The 17986-nt window shown below is 37.2% G+C and overlaps 2 protein-coding genes across 3 annotated transcripts in view; both read left to right on the top strand.

Moving 5' to 3' along the window:
• The window catches only part of etv7 (ETS variant transcription factor 7), an 8318-nt gene extending 4896 nt beyond the window's left edge, over window positions 1–3422 (top strand). The window contains exons 5-9 of one of the 2 annotated variants that reach the window (XM_015031171.1): window positions 1672–1779; window positions 1886–2029; window positions 2308–2450; window positions 2563–2663; window positions 2761–3422. In XM_015031171.1, the coding sequence (XP_014886657.1) occupies window positions 1672–1779; window positions 1886–2029; window positions 2308–2450; window positions 2563–2663; window positions 2761–2950 (686 nt within the window). In that variant the 3' untranslated portion in view covers window positions 2951–3422. Of the gene's footprint in view, window positions 1–1659; window positions 1780–1885; window positions 2030–2307; window positions 2451–2562; window positions 2664–2760 lie in introns of both variants that reach the window. The other variant, XM_015031170.1, reaches the window with a different exon arrangement.
• Window positions 3423–3518: 96 nt separating this feature from the next.
• Window positions 3519–9882, top strand: pnpla1 (patatin-like phospholipase domain containing 1). Its single transcript, XM_015031168.1, has 9 exons — window positions 3519–5033; window positions 5116–5348; window positions 6304–6369; window positions 6443–6655; window positions 7467–7527; window positions 7622–7843; window positions 8252–8369; window positions 8870–8992; window positions 9146–9882. The coding sequence occupies exons 1-9, from the start codon at window positions 4826–4828 to the stop codon at window positions 9207–9209; spliced, it is 1308 nt and encodes a 435-aa protein (XP_014886654.1). The 5' UTR covers window positions 3519–4825; the 3' UTR covers window positions 9210–9882.
• Window positions 9883–17986: the final 8104 nt, after the last annotated feature.

Below are 17986 nucleotides of genomic sequence, written 5' to 3' on the forward strand. Positions count from 1 at the left end.
AAAATGGACGAAGAAAAACACAAAAGCATGGGGGGACAAAACAAATTAAAAATTGCAAAAAAAAAAAAAAAAACAAACAAAGAAGATAGATTAGGGTGGTCACAGTCAGTAAGGACAACACCTCCAAACATAGTGCAAGCAGTCTAATGGGTTTGAATGACCAAGTAAAAGCTCAAACATGTGTTCAGCTGGCAAGGCCACTGTTGTTTACAGATGTTCTTCATCTAGTATTAGTTTGAACTATTTTGCAAAGAAGAATGGACAAGAATTTTAGCTGAATGTGCTAAGCTGGGAGATGCATAACCTAGAAGGGAAAGGTGGTTCTGCAAAGCATTCACTAAAAAGGGTGGTGAATACAAATGCATATCACCGTTTTTAGATACTTATTTGTAAAAAAAAAAAAAAAAAAAAAGGGCCTTTTTCCACCTTTCGTTTCCTCCAAACATATCCACTATTTTGCATAAGTTTGCTAGCCAATAAAATCCTTTTTTGGTTCGTAGCATGGTGAAATTTGAAAAGGCTTGATGCTTATGCGAAGTTTTCCAAAAGCACTGCAAAGCTAAATTTGTTCTCCTTATCAGGAGTAATGTGTTCAGCTTGGAATTTCTTCAGTTGCATTTTGGCAAGCACAGACAAGAAAAACTAAATCCAAATTACAGCATATAAAAAAAAAGCGTCTTAAGGAGCATTAGGGTGGCATTTTCCAAACAGTAATTTTAGAATTAAGGAGATCCAGCTGTATGATCACACTATGCTAAAGTCAGTTCAAAATCCGGAAAAGAAACTTAGTAGAAAATTATGCAACATGTTTAAAAAAGAAAAAAAAAAAAGAATGCAACGAAGCATTTGCAGAAAGTTGTGCAACCAAGTATATATTCTTGTAGAAAGAAAAAGTACGGTGAAGCAAGTACTATAAATTCAGTGTGCTCAAATTCAATATTTGTTTTTGGTTTGGTGCATATCAAATCAGACTTGTTTATTCTAGAATGTGTTGGCTAGGAAACATGTCTAAACACACTGATGCTACCTTCATGCTCTTTCTTGCTGCATTTGTGAAGAGTCAAATCAAATTGCCTTATCTATGCAACTTACCATCACGAGTATCAAGAACTCATTTTTGACTTTCATTTAATGCTTTTTCCTTCAGCAAGTTATTGACGCAGGTGTTGCAAAATGCCTCCAAATAATGTTATACGTTACCGTTTTTAATTGTAGTGTAGCAGTGAATTGATTTATTTATCACAGCTCTTTCGACCATTTTGTTCAAAAAGAAAAGTGTTAACTCAAATACCAGTAACTTATGAGCTGCCTAATTCATAAAGCTGAACATGAGTGCAGTTGAGCCACATGCATTCCTGTTCTTTGACCCAACCACAAAAGGGTGATTTCCATTCTAGGAAGACGGATGTGTGCTAATGGGAGGTAGCTGCATAGATAGTTGGTATAATCTCACAACTCTGTTGTCTTCCTTTTTGTTTTGGCTTTATTCAATGCCTTACAGAGAGCCCCGTGTAAACCGATGAGAAAATATCTTTTTTACGTTAAACTTGAAATTGATGTTTGATAACTCCTGTTCATGTAAGATTTTGAAGCTGTTGCAAGACATTGGTTTTACTTTCTGTTTAGCTTTTCACATTTCCTCATATTTCACTCTGACAGTTTTCCTTGCAGCTTCTGCAGCTGTTGTAGCTACTGCAAGCAATCAGCCTGAGCCCATTTCTCCTCTCAGAGAGCGCCCTCCTGTTTTTTACCCTTACTCTGCTCCACTCACTCATAACAGTGAGTATTTAAAAACAACTATTCCAGAAATACTTGAATTCTCTGTCCTGCTGTATTGACCAAGATCTTTTGTTTGTTTTATCTCTTTACTTTGCCTCACTCATAGTTGGTTCAGCAGCTGTGCCTGCTTTACCTCCAAACCAAATTCAATCACTTCCTCTAAAAGAAAGCGTGATACAGGAGCCTCTCAACCTATCCAGCCGAGAGAGGCCGAGGAGCCCACTGCACAAAGCCAATGGACGCATACCAGGTACTGTCAACCTGGTTTGAAGAGCTGAACGATGATCTTAAGTTGTTTCTGTGGCCTCCAAACTTCTTGGATCTCAATCCATCAATCATACAAAGGAGGACATGGAGAATAATCCATGCAGGTTTCCCCATTGAACTTGCAATATTTTGGTGTCAAATACCACATCACACATTCAGGGGTCCAGTTAAGCCTATGGCCTAAATCTATGTCTTTTGTGTCCTTGGGATATCTACAATGGGCGAAAGAAGCTTAAACAGACATAATTTGTGTTTGACCAGAGTGCAGACTGCTGTGGGACTACGTGTATCAGCTGCTGTGTGACGATCGCTACCAAGACTACATTCGGTGGGAAGATCCCGACACACACATATTCAGGGTGGTTGACCCCAACGGACTGGCGCGCCTCTGGGGAAACCACAAGGTGAGTCACCAGCCCTTGAGGAAATTGAACAGATTAAGGAAAGGCAGGGCACACAGAACCGTCATTTCAAGCAGTGCAGACTTTTTTAGTGGCGTCTTTACTCCATTGACAGAACCGAGACAACATGACCTATGAGAAAATGTCTCGGGCTCTGCGGCACTACTACAAGCTGAACATCATCCAAAAGGAGCGAGGACAAAAACTCCTGTTCAGGTCTCTGGTGATTTAGCTTTTTTCACCATTAAGCTATTTTCTCCTCTCAAAAACCTAGCAATATCATGCTTACTGTTTTCCCATTGATTCCCCTCAGGTTTCTGAAACTCCCCCAAGACATCAGGAAGCAACAAATTGACACATCCGGGTCCCCTGACCATACACCACCTCAGGATGTGGACTTTGCAGACAGCAGTCCTTTGCAGGATCTCAGTGACGATCACTTTGAGGTTTCGCCCGACCGAGCTTCTCCACAGCCTCCCCCGACTGGTGCTCCAGTGGGATAGAGAAGAATAACATACAGCTTTAAATATTCAGGCAGAACAAATATATATATATATATATATATATATATTCTTTTGACAGTTTCAGTTTTGAAAATGATCCATGCTTGTACAGATTGACTTGAATATTCTAGATGTTTTCTGAGGTTGCTTTATGTGCTGTTCATCATTTTACATGTGAATGAACACTAACATTCAGGTAAAAAGAAATATCTTGATTCATCCATAAAAATCATTGTAGCACATATGGGTTTGTTAAACACAATCACAATATGATTTCTGGGTTTATCTTCACAAACCATTCCAGTCTGGTATATAAATGATAGCTGAAGCAGGGGCTAACTGTGATCAAACAAAATTTCTGCTGGTTCTTTTGTTTTAATATTTTTATATATATATATAATGAAGAATTTCTTTTTGTGAGAGTTTTGGATGTTTGCTTTGCTTTATGGAAATAAATGTTTTATAAGACAGTCAAAAATTTCTATTGCTGTTCATAAACACAGAAAGTTACCAAAACATAGTGCCTTGAAAAAATATTCACAACACTTGAACTGCTGCCGCCATGTTTTACAATAAAGTTGGAAACTATTAGCTTTCCACCACATATAAAGTTTTGAATGTATCCCAAAAAGTAAAGTTTAGTTGGTCATCTGACAGAAGCCTGATGTTTCACTTGCATATTATGGGAAGCTTTAAATATGTCTTCCCATGGCTTTCTGGAAACAACAAAGGTTGGCATCCTAAACTATTTGAGCTCTAAACCTCTGTATCTTCCCCAGATCCACTATGGGACTCCTATTTGATTCCTCCCCCGAGTGAAATTCTCCCAGCTCCAATCAGAGAATGAAGATTATCCATTCTTTCTGCTATGAATGGACATTGCAGTTCTGCCAAACTTAAGCCTATAATTTGTTTGAGAACCTATGACCTGTCAAATGTTCTCAAACAAACGCTCGATGCTTTCGTAGACGTGGGTTTCAAAATTAAATTAAACACAAAGTGTTTCATTACGAGGTGACTTCTGAGTGTAGCAGGTTGCACATGATTTTATACAGAGAACAGAATTAAAGGCGCTCATGCCACACTTTAGACTTTTATTCATACCCTTTGCTTTTACCCTTTACAAATTGAAAACATTTCTTGGGGTATGAATACTTTTAGAGGGGCATCATATCATACAGCATCATTTGCTAAAATAAAAATAACAAAATCTGTCTTTGCAGATGGGAAAGAGATCTCCCTTTACACTCTGTTGTTTAGCAGTGTGCCAAAGTTGTACCTGCAGGGGATGCTGTGGAAATGCTTTGGTTCAGCTATTAACTGGCTGTTTTCTCTCTCTCTCTCTCTCCCTCTCTTTTTTTTTTTTTGGTTTGTGTGTGTTTTGTGAAAATTGCAAGTTGCGCTAATGGTCTTTAAATCCTCTCAAAGCAAAGAAAAAAAAAACTGTTTGAATTTGGTGTGAAAACAATTAGGAAATCAAGGAAAATCTAAATGAAATGAATACCAAAGACATTACATGTATTTTGGGGTGTGTTTTGCAGAAATAAACTATTGTCGATATATTTTAAATTCTCTGGTGTACGTCAGTCATAAGCCTGTAATTTGTATCTAACAGCATTATAAACTTAAGAACTGAAAGTGCTTTCTGACTTAAACAAGAAGGCCTTGAAACTGCCAGATCACATGGCCATGACCAAAACGATGTGTCCAATCGGGACGTATCTAAAAACTCTGCCCGACTCGCCCGCAAACATTTTTGACTGAATGCTTCATAAATGCCTGTTCCAACTTGGTATTTTTCATTTGCTGTCGACTCTCTAATGCCGATTAGATTAATGCTGATAAATAATTATTAGGTTGTTGACACTTTGCAAGATGCCCCACAGTATCTCCAGCTCTCACTTTCGTGAGGTTCCTTATGATATTTCCTTCTCTGGGTCTGGATTCCTGGCTACCTACCAGCTCGGGGTTGTTCTGTGCTTCCTGAAGCACACACCCTGGATCCTGCAGTCGGCCCCCCACATCCTCGGTGCATCTGCCGGATCCGTGGTAGCAGCTGCGGTTGTCTGTAAAATCAACCCAGGTAAGTGGATTTGTTGATTGTTCTAAATTTGCTTTGCTATTTGCGACTGCGACTTTAACCCCAGTGTTCTTTCACGTCACAGCTACCATTCGGGATGAGATCATCCTTTTTGTCAAACAGGTGATGGCTGCCCCACTTGGACCACTGAACCCTTCAGTCAACGTTTTCAAGTGGTTGGAAAGTGTTTTGCGCAAGCACCTTCCTTCGGATGCACACCATTTTGCAAGTGGTCGCCTTGGTGTTGCTGTGACACGACTGTCAGATGGGAAGCACCTGATCGTGTCAGAGTTTCAGTCCAAAGAAGATGTAGTGAATGTAAGTTTGTTCTCCTGCAAAATATATATATATTTTCTCCATGATATATTATTAACCTTAGTAATCATAGTGGCATGCTGCATTGCATTCTATTTAATGGTTTATTGTGGAAACCATTAAATAGATTGCAGTACAGTGCATCTATTGCAATCTGTCTTCACAACGTGTCTGTGTCTCTTTATACACTGTACTGTCATGAGACACATAAGCTAACTACCAACATACCCTTATGTTTTAACTGTCTTATATTCAAACACACTTTAAAAGTGATTTTTATGACATCAAATGTTTCTTTCAGCAAATTATTCAGAATTGCCAAAATTATTTCTATTTACTCGTCGTTTAAAAAAACGGGGAAATTATTATTTTTATTTATTTATTTATTTTTAGAAAAACTTGTCATTATTCTTTTCAAAGCCAGAAGTTCATCCTTTTTTTTGTTTCCTTTGGCAACAAAATACTTAGGCTTGTTCATGTCTGAATGTCTGATGCCTGTAGGTGCCGATCTTTGAACCGCCCTTCATTGTAGGTTGGCACCATCTCACAAATGATGATGTAAAACTTTCTCCACTGTGGACAGTTTCACAAAATAAACACTTTTTGAGCTTAATATCAAGTTATATTGCTATTCTCTCATCAAAATAGTACCTGGAATATTGCTTTGATTCTTTCATGCATGGTTGAGTACGAATCTCCTAAGAGTGGCTGTAAACGGCATAATGGAAAAGTGTTTTTGTGATGATGTCTTAAGAGACTCAAATTTCTTTTAAGTTATGTATAACCACTGAAAGTATCATAGTGACTTGATTGCGCAATAAAACAAAATGCATGACTTTGTCCCTTTAAAGCACAAAATTGATGACATTTATATCCTTGATGAATGTATTAAATTTCCGACAAGTCTATATGTGCTGTATTTGTTGGCTAATAGTTACTTGTTGTGTGCTGTCTCTAGGCTCTCCTGTGTAGCTGTTTTGTCCCTGGATATTGTGGCTTTCTGCCTCCGGCCTTCAACGGAGTGGTGAGTATTTCAGAAGAACTCGTGAACTAATTCGAGGAGTTCCCTAAGTCACGAGGTTTTTATGTTTCAACAGCACTACATTGATGGTGGCTTGAGTGGATTCCAGCCGTTGCTCTCCGGGGCGTCCAGCCACACACTAACTGTATGCCCGTTCTCTGGAGAAGCTGATATATGTCCAGCTGATCCTCCGTGTGTGATGGACCTGGTAGCTTCTGGAGCTCTTCTTAAGGTCAACATGGCTAACACCTTCCGAATCATCAATGGTCTTTACCCTGTGACTTTAGAGGTAAGATGCTGTATTGGACTTTTTCTTTTTTATAGATAAAAGTTTTTATTTTTTTTTTGCATTGCTAATGTGTTGTACAGTAGTTTTACTGAATGACATTCAGAGACTTCAGTAGTCAGAAATCTTACTTGTCTCTATTTTATTCTAATGAATTGCCAACAACTTTTTTTCAATTACCCCCCCTGTAGCAAACAATAATACAATGCTGGACAATAATCACATCCTAACGCAACTGCAAAAAATGTTTTATTTACACAAATTCCACTATTCACACATAATTAAAATGCTTATATATTTCATTACATTTCTTAAGATTTAGGAAAACCTAATTAGGATTTATTTTTCTTTTATCAGTTATTATGTCGAAATAGTACCTATGGCTTTCAACTTAGTAACTTGGCTTAACTACATTATTGACCAGGTATTACACTATTAATTTAATACAAAACACAAAATGGCCAAAAGTATTACATTACGAGGTAGTATCTACATTAATGACCATCATTACAAAATTAGTTTTGACACCCCGCTCTTCTCATTTAACAAGACTAAGGTACACACACATTTTCCCTTCAGGTTAGCAGGTGAACTTTCCACAATGTCGGCATCTATTTGTGTCGACTTAAATTCCCTTGATTCAAAACAGTTCAAAGCCTCTTATGTATCTAAGCGTAGTAACTATGCTATACAAACGTTCATTGTTATTTAAAAGAGAGATCTAACTTGGTGTTGGTCTTCGAAAACATATCCAACTACTGACGCATGGATCTCATATTGCCCCCATAGTTACACTGTTTGTTTACCCTTGTAGGCTGCAGAACAAGCTTTCAGTTTTGGCTACAAAGATGCCATCGACTTCCTTCAGAGCAATGGTGAGTCAAGTTCAAAATGAAACGCTTTAAGCTTACGAAGCATTTCATTTCTCTAGGAGAGAAAAATCATTGAAGCATGTATTTTTTATTTTAGATGTTGCTCTCGCTAAGGTGGGGCGTAGTGTATCCCACAGGTCCTCAAATGGTAACTCCACCAGTCCAAATACGTCCAAAGTAGAGGAGCAGAAGATGAAAGGAGGGGAACAAACCGACCTGAAAACATCTTTCAAGGAGCACAGATCCATGCAAATGTTCAGCTCCACCGTGCAAGAGCCCAGTGAAGATCCTCTTCACCATTTTTACTTAATGAAGAATGGTAAGGTCGTCACTAAGCGCAAGCAATCATCTTTAACAGCTAATTGATTAATGTTCAAATTTCCTGAATTGTTTAGCCAAACAAGAGTTATCTGTAAGCCATGGGTGGTAATCTAAAATCACAACCAGAGCATCTCTAAGAAAACATGCTGTCTCAAAGTCAAAGCAATGAGTCATTCTGTTGACATCTGACATTACTAACCATGAAGGCAGCTTCACTGAGAGACATGGCTTTCAGTTCAAAGAAATCTGAAACTGGAAAACTGAATTAAATGCAGGTGACGTAACGATGGATTTTTTTTTCAAATTATTAAGCTGAATTTGGAGTGGGATTCGTTACATCTTTAATCTTTAAAACTGAGATCATTATGCTGATTTACTCCGTTAACTGTGTTCTTTTATCTTTCAGTTCTGATGGGGAATGTGACAACTTTCCTGAGTATGTTTGGGTTACCAGTGAGGATCTTCTCTCACCTGCTTCTGCCTCTCGTGGTGTCATTCTATGCTGTGCTTCAAAGTAGACAAGGGTGATTAATACACTGAAGGCAACACAAAATGTTTGCTTTTTTTTTAATCAAAGTTGGTCCGATGTGAAAATAGAAATTACCCTTTGTTAAACAAGGAATTGTGATACATGGTGATCTACCATATTTTTTGGGGAGCGTTCAGTTTCATAAGCCACCACCAGGGCTAACTAATGCCAGAGCTGATAAATAATAATAATAATAAAAAAAATACATTAAAGGAACCCGTCAGGCTAAAAGATCTGAACTAGGATCACATCATGCATGGACCTTTGGGTAAATATTTTATGGACTCAGGAGACAAAAGTGGAACTTTTTGTCTTTAAGCCTTTATATTTGTAAATTACAAGCTTAATCATGCTGTCTTTGTCTGGTAAAACGAATGTGACTCTAAAGGGGAAGCATTTGTTTTTACAGCACTGTATTTTTGAGTAAGTCAGATATATATGTTAACACAATTTAACCATAACTATGTATTTTTTTATTTATTTTTTTTCACTTAGACTGAAGATGCTGCTTAAAGACATCCCTGAGTTTGTTGTTTGGAATTGGTATTTCATAGGACATTGTGGGCTTTTCTTCCTGAACATTGTCATCTGTAGCCTCAAGAAGCTAATAAAAGACCGGTAAGATGTTCTGTTCTTCACCTCGACCTGGAAATGTTGTTACATGCTTTGATATGGAGATATTGATTTTACCACAAATACAAGCTGTCCTTTTAATCTTAGCAACTCAATTCTGACTTGATTTGACTGAGATGGACTGTCTTTGTGTTTTAGGTTAACGCAGATGACCTTGCTGCTGCTCTGGCTAAAGGTTTACACACAGCAGAAAGCCGTGTGAGAGGAGCAGGATTTATTACTTTCTGATGTACTTTTTTGATTTCAAACGAAATCAGCTGCAGGAACATTGGAAAAATGGTAAATATTGGTAAGATTATAAGACATTTAATTTAGTCATGTGTCAGAAGCAGAAAGTAACTGAACACATTTATAACCGTTACAGTAATTGAACATATTAAGCACTCTGATCCACTAAAACCACATTTATTGCGAAGTACACCATGTTGACGTTTCTGAATGTCAGGTTACTGTCTGTGTGGCCTTACAGACTCCTACTCTTATGGAGTCGCAAGGAAATACAGTCTGCTTTTATGGTTTGTTTCTGTTTTGTCCGTTTCATTGGGTGTTTTTCACATTTAGAGAGAAGCTATGGAGAAAAAGTGCCTCAGGTCTCTGATGACAGATACCAGGAACGGGTGTTCTTTGTAAAACACTTCCTTTGAATTCAGTGTGTTGTTCATTATTTTAGTGCTTGTTTTATCCTGTGACTTTATCAACATTTTGAACACATTCTTTTTTCTAATTTTTGATTAGTGCTGGTAAGTTTTGCAATAAATGTGTTTGGAGTCTTAGTTTTTTTTTTTCCTGCTGCTTGAATAGATAAGAAAATACCACTAGTCAAAGCTAAGTCACTTAAACAGTATGATTTCCAATAAACTAATACGTACATTTCATGACTAGTCGAGAAGTTTAATGTTATACTGCTTTATTCATTACAAATCCAGTTCTGATGTCTGTACGGGAATATTTTCTGTTTGAAACGTCCAGTTGAATCCAAGTTTAAACTAGTGGACTGAAACTGGCACGTTGAAATCAAGGCAAATTTCTTAGCAAATCCCAAGACCCAATTTTCTGACGACGGCATCATCCAGCAGCAAACACTTTGTACAAGTTTGTTGAAAAATGAATAGAGAGGACTGCCTATAAGTTATTTAACTTTAACCTGAAATCAACAGCGTAATAGTCAGACATAATTGGGTAAAACAATTTTTTACATAATGGCAGATAATGCTTTATGTGGTCCGAGAGTCAAGCTTGTTGGCTCCATTAAATCCAATAAAACCTGTTAAGTGTTCATGCTTCAAACTTGAATAACCAAAGCGAGCAGAAGTGAAACACTGTATTGTTCTAAATTGGTCTCAGAGAGACATTTTAAAACTTGTGATTAAATAGCATCTCTTATGTTTTACTGCTATAACCAGAAGATGAGACATAACTTTTGTTCCCAGAGTTTTTTTTAACCACTTTTGCCCAGAGTAAATGCTCAATTTCTAGAATCTCCTTTTTCCGTTTTGTGCATTTCAACCACAATCAAGATGACGCCTCAGATGACCATGGAAGAGGAGGTTGTTGACAGCAGCTGCTTTGTCAAAGTGCAGAGTTGCTTGTACAATGGTCTTTGTGTTCATTATGGTAAGGTCAGTACTTTACCTAAATGCCATTTGTCCATAGTTAGTAATATTTTACAAATATTTGTTGAAATGTGCCCAGTATAGCTCTCTGTAATATAGCACAAATTTGCTATCTCAGTCTCACCAAGCTATGATGTTTTCCCCTTTTTATGAATGAAATTAAATAAATGCAACAACAAAGTGTTTTTTAAGCATTATTTGGCAGTCAGTGATAAATATGTAAAGGCTAAAACATCACTTTGTAAGTTTATTTATTTCTGTTGTCACTGAAGTGACCATCTACACACAATACAAACACGACTACTGATGACCTTGTTGTTTTATTTCATACTTATTTTATCCCTGAGCAAACTCAGGGATTTTGCTCCCCTAACTCAGTGATTACACAAAAAGTCTCCATGTTTAGAATTAAGATTAATGACAAACAGTTAAAAATATATTTAAACATCCAAAAGGTTACCAAAGCACTTAAATAAAAATAAAACAAAGTCACTATGAAGCCAGAGAAGTCAGTAACTGGGAACAAAATGAGCATTTTTGTACCTTTCTCTATTTTTAATAAAATAAAATGTCATAAATATTGTTACGTATTGTTCCTTTAATTGTATTTTATTTTCTCTAAAGTTTAAACGTTTAAACTTTTTGCCTGTTTGCTGTTGGCGCTTGAAAACCAAAGTCAAGTTCCTCGGTTTTGCATACAGCTTTGGCCAATGAAGTGGATTTTGAAAATAAACAAAGATGCACACGCGCGCACACACACACACACACACGCTCACACACACACAATAATAATGAAATATAACAAATTAAAAGCATATAAAAGGGTCATGTTGCCATTTATTAGCTGACCTCTGTACATGTAGATAGTAGGAGGAGAGTGAAAGCGATGATGCAACGATGACAACAAACAACCACTGTGAGGACAACAGGAGGATCTGACATCAGGTGACTAAACGAGAAGCCCTCTCAATGGGGACTTTGATTATTGGATGCAACACAGGTGTGTAAATGAGCGGACGGGGAACAGGTGTAAGAAGACCAGTAAACCGAAGCACTGAGGTAAAAGTAACACGAGTAATCTGAAACGCAAGAAAAATGAGACAGAAGACGTAACACTCAGAGCTCAGCAGCTCATGGTGACAGTAAAATCAATTTAAAAACGTGGAAACAGAGAAACAAAAATCACCTCAAATGTGTGCCAGGGCATCACAGTGGCGCCAAGTATTAGAAGCCAATTTGAACAAAAAAAGTCTTAAGTCGTGACATAAAAAGCACCAGATCGTCAGTTTAGCATAAATTATGTGGAAGTTTATTCCACGTCTTGGGAGCAGCACAGGCACAAACAACGACCACCCAGTTGTTTGTAACTTCACCATGGTAAGGTTAATTAATTGGAAGACCTCGTATTATAAAGGAAAAATGAAAATTTCTGAGACTGGGGTGAATATTACTTGCATACTGTGACTAATAAAGACTAATAACTATTTATTCAAGTGTATTTATTTAAGAGGCCATGCTCCTGTCCATGAAACAACTACAAATTTCTGGAATTTGGCTGAAACTTGCACCATCAGCTGATTTTAAATATGAATGAAGGGAAATACTTTGTATCTAAATGAGAACAAACAAACAAAAATAAAAACATGGTAATTTATCAATGCTTTGATAAATATTGTAGTAGTTCTCCTAATCACAACAGTAATAATTTTTGTAACCCTACTCTTTGCTTTCCTTCTGACCTCAGCTTTAATTTGTGCCCTTCTAACTTATCTGTAATGTCCGTCACTCCTTGTCCATTATCTCGAAATCGTTGTGGAACTTTCCGTCTTGACGTCTCGTTAATGATGAAGCACTCTCATGCATCTTTAAGTGCTTGACAGGAATCTCCCACGGTGAAGTCTCTCAGTTTGTGCAACACAGCAACTCTGGCAATTTAGTTTCTCTTAAATCCTCAATGTCACAGGCTTGATATTTTTCTGGATTAAACATAAATTTGGAGTAGGACATTGTGGAAGTCAATCTTTGACCATTCACCCCTCCTCCACCCCCCTGAACTTTAATGTTTTAAATTCATTGTTACCTGTGTCAGTTGTAACTAATTTGGAGGTTATAGGTGTTTACTTTCCTGATTGCCTTGGGTACACATAGAAAGGCAGGTGCTGCTTCTTCCAAGACAGAGTTTCTACCGGCTTTACTGAGTGGTATTCTTGTTTCTTGTATTATTTGTCTCCCAACTGGACCTGTTGCATGTTGCATTCTTTAGGAATTCTTTTAGGTCTTCTTACATCTCGATGCAATGAGGCATGGGATCGCCCGTCGTCCTGCATGTGAATCATTTAGAGCACAGTCTGTGCTTAAAGCTGCTGTAAAGAGGCAAGGAAGTTCTGGATGGAAAATGTAGCCCTTAGTGGTATTTTGTCAAAGGCATATCACAGGCATTAGGAAACAAGGAACTGAATTGAGATTGAGGAAATATAAAGACTTGACAAAAGTCCACTGTGGGGACCAATTCCATGAAAAAATACTGTTTTTGTTTGTATTTGCTTATTTGACACTGAGATATTTCAGAGCTTTATGCAAATTTTAACATCACACCAAGAAAAACACTGGACGCCCAGGACACGCTGGAGGGACTATGTCTTTCGGCTGGCCTGGGAACGCCTTGGGGTTCCCCCGGAGGAGCTGGAAGAAGAGGAGGGGGAGAGGGAAGCCTGGGCCTCCCTTCTGAAGCTGCTGCCGCTGCGACCCGACCCCGGATAAGCGGAAGAAAATGGATGGATGGATGGCATTTCATTTGAGCTGGTACAAAAACAGCCACTGAAAAAATCTCATATTTTCTAATGATACTACTTTACACCTGCGTAACACAGCATAGTTTTACTTTTTTCAAAAATCTGTCCATTGCGATATGCTGTCCTCATGTGAAGACGTTATCAGTCTAGACATAAGATAAAATCTTCCATCTCTCAAGCCCAATTGCATCTAGTGAGTTTTTCAACTTTCAACCCCGTTACCGTGGCTGCTCGTAAGGTATCATTGTGTCCAACAGTCCATTATGCAGACCAGGTGGCGTGTGAACTCACAGCTCCTGTTTCTTCATAAGCATCAATCACTCCTCCTTTCCCTCGTTTCTTTTACATCTCTGTTTCACACAATGACCTTGAGGGCTCCACAGTGTCAGTAAAGTGTAAAATGTAAAGTCAAAGGATCTACAGCTGAAGGTTTGATATGTCCTCTGCAGAGCTTACAGCCGGCAGTGACTAGAATGACTTGGAAATATTCGAATGAGGAGGTGATTCAAAAGACTTACTTGTTCCGCTTCAGCCTGAAATTTTGGAAATATGTTCACAGTCATTGTTCATAGTCTTGCATAACAACACAACAGTTGTAATGTGACAACACAATTCAGCTCTAAAGTTGCATGTGAGTATGTTTCAATCTGCATTGCAAATGAGCATTTTCTTCAAGAAGTTGTTAAGATTGTGTTATTCATTGTGTTGTGTCCCTGCTGCTTACTGAGTTTTTCTTCTGCTGGGGCAGCAACAGTATCATGCTTGATATTAAAAAAAAAAGATGTCCTATTTATCCATTTCTTAAATAGGTATGCAACAATATGAAAATGTAGTTTCATGCTTATCTTGAGCAACTTGATCGCAACTTGATCACAGTTATCAATATTATCAAAGATTAGTTAAAATGCGTTGTAAATATCAGAGAATAATTATTAATTACAGTTGTGAGATAAGTCACAAAGAAAGAAAACAATTGCATTAATGTAGTTTTTCATTTGAAGCTAAATATTCAGTTTGCAAGCTAGTTAGCTTTACACTAAACATTTTGCTCCAAATGAAATATTTAGTTAGCAAGCTAAACATTTAGTTTGGAGCTAAACATTAAGTTTACTAACTACATATTTAGGTCAGAGTTAAATATTCTGTTTGTAGCTTCAAACTAAATGGCTTTCCAGAGAAATATTTAGTTTAAATCTCTAGGTGACCTCTGTCGGTGTCTATAGGGACGAACAACAGAGTGAAAGTGGAGGCACGTTCTTACCTGAAAGAGCTCACAAATTGGAATTCATGAATATGAACTCTTTTTCTAGTAAAGATGATTCAACTGGCTGCATAAAAAAATTGGAAAACATAACTATCTGAAATCTGACTTATCAAAACAGGAAGGGTAACAGGAATGACCCACTAGACAAACATTTTCCAAAAGCTTCTGTATGAGCAACTTAGAAATGTTTGTGAATCATGTTTCCCTTTGCAATGCGTCAATAACCAATTGACTTTTGTGTTATTCTGAACTAACACAATACCACACACAAATAATTGTTCATTAAATATTCCTTGGAGTGCATATTTACTTTAAGCTTAACATAAAATAAAAATATTGTGCTCTAAGGAGGAAAATGAACAAACAGAAGCAGAGGTGAGACAAAAGAATTAAAGCTGTGGTTTATTGCTTAGTGTCTTAGCTACTGTCAATAAACAAAATCTGCATATGATTATGAAAGAGAAATTACAACCTGTGTTTGGTTTACAAACATTGTTTAAATAGACAGTTTTTTAAATTGAATTTTAGGCCCACTGTTACTCGTAATATGTGAAGGACAGCAGCTGTTTGGAATAGCTGTCGGCTATTTCTTTGCATATTATGCAAAGAATATTTTAAAACTAAAATATTTCATATTACAGTTGACAAATTTATAAACCCTTTTATAATTTCATTCAGTGATAAATTGATTGGTAAATTAGTTATTTACAAATTAGGCTGTGCTAAGTTTAAGTCAGTAACAGTGACCTGTCCATTGCATACAGGATGGGAAGCAAAATATGGTGTATGGTTCTTTCTTTGGTTTTTTCGTTTCAAAATAAAATTGGAAAAAGAAAACAAGCATGTTTTTTTTTTGTTTGCTTTTTTTTTTTAAAGTAAAATTAGAAAAACGGCAATTGCAAAAATAAAAAAGAAAATGACCTGTTAATTTCACTTGTCATTATTTCAGTATTGACAAGCGATCTGACCCGGAAGTTCTCTCTGTCCGGCTTACACAGGGGACGTATCACACACATTATGCAGGCTGCAGGGAGACAAGCTTATTCGTTTTAGGCTATTTACTGTAGTCTTTTTTTTTGCCAGCCGCAAGTCAGTTGAAATAATGCTCCTGTGAGAAACAAATAATACCGGACATTGGTCACTTGCGGCTGGCAGAAAATACTAACTACAGTATATATAGCCTGAAACGAACAACCGTGTCTCCCTGAAGCCTGCACAGTTCTCTTTGTCCCGCACACTTTGTTTTTCTACACTCGTCCAAAGCGACATCTAATTAATTTGATCATGATACTTTCACACAGATAGCCTTTAACTCCGACTTTGTTTTGTATATGAAGCTAATGGCTGCTAAATGCAGCTTCCTATTCAGCAAATATCTAAAGGGCTAGTCCGTCCAGTTTTATTCATTTATTATTATTTTTTTTTTTTACCAACCTTTAATCTGCTCTGGTTTAAAAAGACGCTCAAACCGCGACTAGAACATTCTGCCAGTCAATCAAACCCTTTCGTTTAAGTTTTTCCTTTCTGAATAGCATTAGCATACCAATTATAATCCGGTATGTCATGAACAAACATGCCAAAAAGGTTATCCAAAATATACAATATCTTGGATAAATATTGTATATTTATCCAAAATAAATATACAATATATTGTATTGTATATACAAAAAATTGTATATACAATATACTAATAGATAGATAGTAGTATCTATTTCAGGCAAATACCTGGAAATAGATTTCTACCAGGTAGGAGATGTTTGAAATAATGTGCCAGATTATTAAAAGCTTAACTAAATAAATGTTTGCCTACAGAAGAGGATTTGGGAAAGAAAAGAAGGTCATCATTATGTCTTTAATCTCAGAATTCAGACTTTAATCTAAAAAAACCCCAACCATCTTGTACATCAATTGGTGTTAGAAAAATGTTACAGGCCCCTTATCCTCTTCTGTGGTTTAACACCTCATATCTTTTCACATTTTTATAAGTGACATATTACAGTCCAATTAGAAATGAAAATTTTTGTCCCTTTCATGAGACTATTTATCTATCCATCCATTTTCTTCTGCTCATCCGGGGTTGGGTTGCGTGGACAGCAGCTTCAGAAGGGAGGCCCAGACTTCCCTCTCCGCAGCCACTTCTTCCAGCTCCTCCAGGGGAATCCCAAGGCGTTCCTAGGCCAGCTGAGAGACATGGTCCCTCCAGCGTGTCCTGTTTATTATAACTTATTAGACTCAACTGACTAAACATAATGAACAACTTTTGAGTTGATGCTTTTCATTATTTCTTATCTCTGGATTTATAAGCAAGAAACATTAAAATAATCATTTGATATTTAATTTGTATCAACCTATATGTAGTCAGAGCTTTAAATTCAAATCTTACAAAATAAACAGAGACAAAATCTTTTCATAAAAATGTATTTATTACAATAACATACAAGCAGATATTCAGCCAATGTTTGGGGAATCATGAAAAAATATTCCTATAATTTATGTATATAAAAGATGAGGAGACAGTGAGGAAGACGATGTCAGGAGGAGGAAGAGGATCACTGGGAGATTCTGGGAAGCTGCATCCAAACCTGGAGCTCCTCCTGAAGAGCTGCCTGTATGAAAGAATAAAAATTAATATTAAAAAAAAGTTCACACTGCACGTAAGAAGCCAACTGAAGGGAAGAATATATTTCACGCACACAAATAATATGAATTTACAAACTACAAAAAGATCAGAGGAAGGGAATATTAGTAACTGGTATTGGATGATGTCAATGTTTAGAAGATACCAACATCTTCAGAAGTGTCGAACTCTCCAGAGAGGAATATTATATTTTGATACGTATAAAACAGTATATATGAAAACACATTAAACTCTTTATGGTACACTTTGAGACGCTACGATCAGATATCAAGCAGCAGAATACGACAAGGTGACTTGCCCAGACCGCGGTTAGCGGGGTAAACACGCCCCAGTTAGCGGAGCTACGCTGCTCCGAAAACTCCGGAGTATATTTCAAACTGCACATAACTAAGTGCGTAAATGAAGCTATGAGGGCTACTTTCTAGCCTAAAACATCTTAAACAACTTTTTGTGGCAAATTCATAGTGTACTTACCTCTGTTTGTCGCTGCTGGTGGCGCAGTGCAATGGTGGCCATCTCGCTTGTCCAGAGACGAGACGGGTGTGGGTGCAGGTTGGTTTGGAAAGCCACTGCTCGGTGCTCTGGCCTTTCAAAAATAATAATTAAAAAAACTAAACTAAAAACTCAGGCTACTCATTTTTCTCGGTGGCCAGATGTCCGGTATTATTTGTT

The sequence above is a fragment of the Poecilia latipinna genome, unplaced genomic scaffold (assembly GCF_001443285.1).
Source record: "Poecilia latipinna isolate Pla-1442-1.1 unplaced genomic scaffold, P_latipinna-1.0 Scaffold199, whole genome shotgun sequence".
Classification (NCBI taxonomy): Eukaryota; Metazoa; Chordata; class Actinopteri; order Cyprinodontiformes; family Poeciliidae; genus Poecilia; species Poecilia latipinna.

What these genes read in the sequence shown, in the direction of transcription:
- pnpla1 (XM_015031168.1), top strand. Translation starts at nt 4,826, where the DNA reads ATGCCCCACAGTATCTCCAGCTCTCACTTTCGTGAGGTTCCTTATGAT. An exon ending in CCAAAGAAGATGTAGTGAAT is followed by an intron (nt 5,349 to 6,303) that starts GTAAGTTTGTTC and finishes TGCTGTCTCTAG; the next exon opens with GCTCTCCTGTGTAGCTGTTT. An exon ending in CTCCGGCCTTCAACGGAGTG is followed by an intron (nt 6,370 to 6,442) that starts GTGAGTATTTCA and finishes ATGTTTCAACAG; the next exon opens with CACTACATTGATGGTGGCTT.